The sequence below is a fragment of the Melanostigma gelatinosum genome (assembly GCF_949748355.1).
Source record: "Melanostigma gelatinosum genome assembly, chromosome: 20".
NCBI classification, from domain to species: domain Eukaryota; kingdom Metazoa; phylum Chordata; class Actinopteri; order Perciformes; family Zoarcidae; genus Melanostigma; species Melanostigma gelatinosum.
Window position 1 is genome coordinate 21518465 of NC_136653.1, and position 7078 is coordinate 21525542.

At 46.9% G+C, this 7078-nt stretch overlaps 2 protein-coding genes across 2 annotated transcripts in view; one reads left to right on the plus strand and one right to left on the minus strand.

Moving 5' to 3' along the window:
* LOC306794403 (melanoma receptor tyrosine-protein kinase-like) overlaps positions 1–7078 on the plus strand; it is a 34274-nt gene that overhangs the window by 6008 nt on the left and 21188 nt on the right. Inside the window, exon 2 of the mRNA XM_079292454.1 lies at positions 6227–6378. Within this exon, the coding sequence (XP_079148580.1) occupies positions 6227–6378 (152 nt within the window). The remainder of the gene's footprint in view (positions 1–6226; positions 6379–7078) is intronic.
* Positions 4646–7078, minus strand: part of eci2 (enoyl-CoA delta isomerase 2) — a 144734-nt gene continuing 142301 nt past the window's right edge. Inside the window, exon 12 of the mRNA XM_079292457.1 lies at positions 4646–4689. The gene's annotated coding sequence lies outside the window, so the exon portion shown is untranslated. The remainder of the gene's footprint in view (positions 4690–7078) is intronic.

Below are 7078 nucleotides of genomic sequence, written 5' to 3' on the forward strand. Positions count from 1 at the left end.
GGGGGGACACGTCCTCAGTCCGTCTCCAGCTGTAACAGAGAGGGGGGACACGTCCTCAGTCTGTCTCCAGCTGTAACAGAGAGGGGGGACATGTCCTCAGTCTGTCTCCAGCTGTAACAGAGAGGGGGGGACACGTCCTCAGTCCGTCTCCAGCTGTAACAGAGAGGGGGGACACGTCCTCAGTCTGTCTCCAGCTGTAACAGAGAGGGGGGACATGTCCTCAGTCTGTCTCCAGCTGTAACAGAGAGGGGGGGACACGTCCTCAGTCTGTCTCCAGCTGTAACAGAGAGGGGGGGACATGTCCTCAGTCTGTCTCCAGCTGTAACAGAGAGGGGGGGACACGTCCTCAGTCCGTCTCCAGCTGTAACAGAGAGGGGGGACACGTCCTCAGTCCGTCTCCAGCTGTAACAGAGAGGGGGGGACACGTCCTCAGTCCGTCTCCAGCTGTAACAGAGAGGGGGGGACACGTCCTCAGTCCGTCTCCAGCTGTAACAGAGAGGGGGGGACACGTCCTCTGTCCGTCTCCAGCTGTAACAGAGCGGGGGGACACGTCCTCAGTCCGTCTCCAGCTGTAACAGAGAGGGGGGACACGTCCTCAGTCCGTCTCCAGCTGTAACAGAGAGGGGGGACACGTCCTCAGTCCGTCTCCAGCTGTAACAGAGAGGGGGGGACACGTCCTCAGTCCGTCTCCAGCTGTAACAGAGAGGGGGGGACACGTCCTCAGTCCGTCTCCAGCTGTAACAGAGAGGGGGGACACGTCCTCAGTCCGTCTCCAGCTGTAACAGAGAGGGGGGACACGTCCTCAGTCCGTCTCCAGCTGTAACAGAGAGGGGGGACACGTCCTCAGTCCGTCTCCAGCTGTAACAGAGAGGGGGGACACGTCCTCAGTCCGTCTCCAGCTGTAACAGAGAGGGGGGACACGTCCTCAGTCCGTCTCCAGCTGTAACAGAGAGGGGGGACACGTCCTCAGTCCGTCTCCAGCTGTAACAGAGAGGGGGGACACGTCCTCAGTCCGTCTCCAGCTGTAACAGAGAGGGGGGACACGTTCTCAGTCCGTCTCCAGCTGTAACAGAGAGGGGGGACACGTCCTCAGTCCATCTCCAGCTGTAACAGAGAGGGGGGGACACGTCCTCAGTCCGTCTCCAGCTGTAACAGAGAGGGGGGATACGTCCTCTGTCCGTCTCCAGCTGTAACAGAGAGGGGGGACACGTCCTCTGTCCGTCTCCAGAGGACGATATTTATTCACTCTGGAGAGACAACAGAAGGAATTTACCTTCAACGGCAAACAGAGAGAGAAGCAGACAGACATGCAGAGTCTCGCTCCGACCTGCACACACTGCTGCCGGCAGGACACACACACACACACGCACGCACGCGCACACGCACGCACGCACACGCACACACACGCACGCACACGCACGCACACACACGCACACACACGCACGCACACGCACGCACACACGTGCACACGCACACACACGCACACACGCGCACACGCGCACGCACACACACACGTGTATATTTTGTGATTCGTTCTAAATAAGATCTTATTTATTTTATTTCTGTCAGTGAACAAATCAGAATGAACCGTAAAGATGTAAATGAACAGAACGTCTGCTTTCCTTCATTCATATCCTGCACAGCCTGCTTTCAGTGATGCACTCTCATATCGTATTCAGCACTATAAACAATATTTCACTTGAGTTTCAATCATACATGTTGGACAGAAGTCAGGAACATTAACATGTCTACAAAGACGATAAAGACCTGAGTTCCATATGTTGCTGGGTTGTGATCTTACATTCATTTATCATTTTAAATAAACTAACGATGCGTTCCATGTGCTCGTCGGTCCCATTAGCTGATGTTTATGCAGTTATTAGAAACATTTTATGTCATTGTGGTTTTTACTCTTTTTTTTAAATGAAGGCTTTTATTGTGAAAACAGTTTGTCAGTAGAGCTCAAACCTGAGAAGAGTTTGTTCAACAGGACAAGAGTTTCTCAGCTGGTTGACACATTCCTGAAGTGTGTGTGTGTGTGTGTGTGTGTGTGTGTGTGTGTGTGTGTGTGTGTGTGTGTGTGATACACAGGGACAAGGCCACTGTGTTCCTGGTATTCTGCAGGACAACATTATGTCTGCGTCTGAGTCCACGAGTGTAAAAACAAGCCGTTGTTGATCACAGCCGGTTCTGTTTACAGCTCAGAGACAAACTACGACCACGAATATCTAAAATAAAGTAGAACGTAATGTGAACATGTTCCTAATATATTACACATTCTGGTTCAAACACTAGATTCACTTTAATTCACTAAACCTGTCTTTACCTCTTGAGACAGAGACTAATACAGAGTTTAAAAGTTTTGAATCAGTTTAAATTTAATTCAGCAGCAGATACAGAAATACGTTTAGTAATAAAGACAGTAAATTACTGTATTTAGTCGTGTTGCGTGCTTATCTTCTGTAACTGGTTGAAAACTACACATTCACTGTTGTGTGTCCTGTGATTCTCATATTGTTCTGTATTCAGCCGCCTATCAGAAAAGTTCAAGTTAAACCACAGTTTAGACCACAGTTTAGACCAGTTTAGACCACAGTTTAGACCACAGTTTAGACCACAGTTTAGACCACAGTTTAGACCACAGTTTAGACCAGTTTAGACCACAGTTTAGACCACAGTTTAGACCACAGTTTAGACCACAGTTTAGACCAGTTTAGACCACAGTTTAGACCAGTTTAGACCACCGTTTAGACCAGTTTAGACCAGTTTAGACCACAGTTTAGACCAGTTTAGACCACAGTTTAGACCAGTTTAGACCACAGTTTAGACCACAGTTTAGACCAGTTTAGACCACAGTTTAGACCACAGTTTAGACCACAGTTTAGACCAGTTTAGATCACAGTTTAGACCACAGTTTGGACCAGTTTAGACCACAGTTTAGACCACAGTTTAGACCAGTTTAGACCAGTTTAGTCCACCGTTTAGACCACCGTTTAGAGCAGTTTAGACCACAGTTTAGACCACAGTTTAGACCAGTTTAGACCACAGTTTAGACCACAGTTTAGGCCACAGTTTAGACCACAGTTTAAACCAGTTTAGACCACAGTTTAAACCAGTTTAGACCACAGTTTAGACCACAGTTTAGACCAGTTTAGACCACAGTTTAGACCACAGTTTAGACCACAGTTTAGACCACAGTTTAGACCAGTTTAGGCCACCGTTTAGACCACCGTTTAGACCAGTTTAGACCACAGTTTAGACCACCGTTTAGACCAGTTTAGACCACAGTTTAGACCACAGTTTAGACCACAGTTTAAACCAGTTTAGACCACAGTTTAAACCAGTTTAGACCACAGTTTAGACCAGTTTAGACCACAGTTTAGACCACAGTTTAAACCAGTTTAGACCACAGTTTAGACCACAGTTTAGACCAGTTTAGACCACAGTTTAGACCATAGTTTAAACCAGTTTAGACCACAGTTTAGACCACAGTTTAGACCAGTTTAGACCACAGTTTAGACCACAGTTTAGACCACAGTTTAAACCAGTTTAGACCACAGTTTAGACCACAGTTTAGACCAGTTTAGACCACAGTTTAGACCAGTTTAGACCACAGTTTAAACCACAGTTTAGACCAGTTTAGACCAGTTTACTGACTCTTCAGGCTCAGCAGCATCAATAAAAGACTTAAGCACAGTTTAAACGTGACCTTGATGGAGCGGAGCTCTCATTGATTTTGTGGGTGTTTGACCTTCATCTGCAGGTCAAAGTTATTGATTCTCATCAGAGTTTTCTTCAGGTGGACGCACTGAGAGACAACATGTTGGCTGACGCTGAACAGCTCATTACAGCTGATTCAATAGTGACACACACACACACACACACACACACACACACACACATTCCTCTGAGAGTCCTGTTGCAACGAGAGGAAGCGTGTGTTATCTCTTCATCTCCTGCAGGTTGTGAAACTGATTCCTCCTCCTCCTCTCTGTGCTGTGATTGGCTGCTCCTAATCTGGAGAAAACAGGTTTTAATCCCTATTAATCTTCACTCAACGACAGAGATTAAATAGTTCTGTCAAAAGAGGAAGTTGAACATGAGTCATATCTGTCAGTCACAATATTAATGTTTTATAAAACAGAGAAGATTCATAATTACAACTTTCAAACCTCACATTCAGGACCAGAGGAGGCTTTCTGTCTTTGCTCCTCTCAGTCACTACGTTACTGATGATGATAATGATAATGATAATGATGATAATAATCATGATAATAATGATGATAATGATAATACTGTGAATATGACGGGTCTTCAGTTCATGCTTGGTCAGCCGAGGTTCTTGACGATCAGCTTTGTGCTGCATCCTGCAGACAGACGGACAGAACGAAGCTGCTTCACAGTAAAAACACAGAACACAGAATCATCTGCTGACAACATGTCCAACGTGTAAAAACACACACTGTTCTCAAGCTACGCTAGCAGTTTCCCCCTGCTCCCAGTCTTTGTGCTAAGCTAGGCTAACCACACGGACAACTGATGGAAATGTTGAAGCAAACAGAGAAAGAGAGGCAAACAACCTGGTGACTGTAAATAAGACAGTTTGACCGTGAACGCTTGGACAGTTTGTCTAACTAAACACACACACGCGCACACACACACACACACACACACACACACACAAACACACTGCTGAGTCAGCAGGAACATGGAGGCCGAGAGCAGAAGGATAAAGAGGAATCTAAAGATCCCGTTACTTCATGAGCTTCTTCTTCCTCTCATTCATTCGTGGCTTCTACTTCTCTTCTACGGCTCCTCGTCCACCAACAGGCTTTATGTCACTAAAACTGAGTTCAATAAATGAATTAACCATCAATAGATGAACAGCCAGCGAGGTTTAAATGAGCTCAGCACACATGCTCAGGACGGTCTTCTTCATGCTGTTTGACGTATGTTTTGGTAAAACGAAGGTCGTGTGAAAAGAAAAGAAAAAGCGGTAAAGACGCTGCAGAACGTCTGTAAAGACGCTGCAGAACGTCTGTGAAGACGCTGCAGAACGTCGGTAAAGACGCTGCAGAACGTCGGTAAAGACGCTGCAGAACGTCGGTAAAGACGCTGCAGAACGTCTAAAGACGCTGCAGAACGTCGGTAAAGACGCTGCAGAACGTCTGTAAAGACGCTGCAGAACGTCGGTAAAGACGCTGCAGAACGTCGGTAAAGACGCTGCAGAACGTCTAAAGACGCTGCAGAACGTCGGTAAAGACGCTGCAGAACGTCTGTAAAGACGCTGCAGAACGTCGGTAAAGACGCTGCAGAACATCTGTAAAGACGCTGCAGAACGTCGGTAAAGACGCTGCAGAACGTCGGTAAAGACGCTGCAGAACGTCTGTAAAGACGCTGCAGAACGTCGGTAACGACGCTGCAGAACGTCGGTAACGACGCTGCAGAACGTCTGTAAAGACGCTGCAGAACGTCGGTAAAGAGCTGCAGAACGTCTGTAAAGATGCTGCAGAACGTCGGTAAAGACGCTGCAGAACGTCGGTAAAGACGCTGCAGAACGTCTGTAAAGACGCTGCAGAACGTCGGTAAAGACGCTGCAGAACGTCTGTAAAGACGCTGCAGAACGTCTGTAAAGACGCTGCAGAACGTCTCCCAACAAACACTTCCCTTCCTGCGATGTAACAAATGAAATCCCTCTTTGTTCTCTTCATGTAATCCTGGTTGTTTCCGAGGTTCTGCAGGAAGTTGCTCCTGGTTCTAACTGAGCCTGAAGGGCTTCATTCCTCTCTGGGACGTAATGTCTTTATGTTCTGCGGTTGAACCGGTTCTTCTTTGTGGAGGCGTCACACCTTCCTGTCTCTTAAATACTTTACGTAATGACTTCTCATCTGGAAACATCACTGTGGGACCTGACTGGATGTTACAGGTTGAAACATTCAACACGTCAGCAACCACATGAAAGCATGAAAGCATGAAAGCATGAATTAGAAAACAAGAAGTCAGACATCATGTACTGCACTGTGTTTCGATAGAAACGTGAGATACTTGCACTGTTCTTCAGTCTCTACATGTTACGTTATTTCATACTTTTACTGCATTGATCTGACGGCTTCAGCTGCTCTTCAGATTCTAATATTTTGATTTCAATACAACCTGAGCAAATCAGGGATCTATCTCTCCATCTCTCCATCTCTCCATCCATCTCTCCATCTCTGCATCTCTTCAGTGTGTCAGGGAATGTCCAACTACCTGACGATGCTGGGGACTCGTGACTATCACTATGACAACATGGTGCGGATGTACACCAACTGCTCCGTGGTCCTGGAGAACCTGGAGGTCACCTACACCCAGCAGCACCAGGACCTGTCCTTCCTCCAGGTCTGTGTTCAGGAGGTCTTTTGGTGTCAGACACACTTTCTGTTGCTGCCGATTCTTTTCCAAATCACGCATCAGTTTGTAGGTTCCTTCCTGCTGGTTTCACTTCCTGTCTCTGTCTCTGTCAGAGGGACATGTCCGTCCTGTGGTGCTGCAGCTTTTTAAAACTCTCTCCGTGTTGCATTCGAGGACGCTCTGACATGAACTGATGGTCAATGCCAAACAGCTTTGCCTTGAGCAGCTCTTGTTGTCAGAAAACAAATCCAAAGCCTCCGGAAGACAAACGCTGTGGAGCAGGTCAGAGCAGGTCCGTCTCCTCTCTGAATATATCTTTATCTGATCAATGACCAAAGACGATTCACCAACAACCAATAAATCACCAGTTGTTTCCATTCACACATTTTTATGCTCATTTTGAAGTTCTGCACGGGAAAAGTAATTGTGAAGAAAACGCTTGTTGACGTTCTCTCGAGGTGTTTTCTGTCGAGGAAGCGTTGATGCTCTGAACGTCTTTGACAAATGAATTCTGACGTTGATGGTTGAAGTTTGCTTTAAGCCTACAGCACCACCTTCTGACCAAACTTCACTGTAGAACAGTTTATTCGCTCCAAACCAGGAGACAACCTCCGGTTCTGCAAAGTTCTCCAAAGCTTCACGTGTTAAAGCTGCATTCTCTCTAGTGTCCACCAGGGGGCGACTCCTC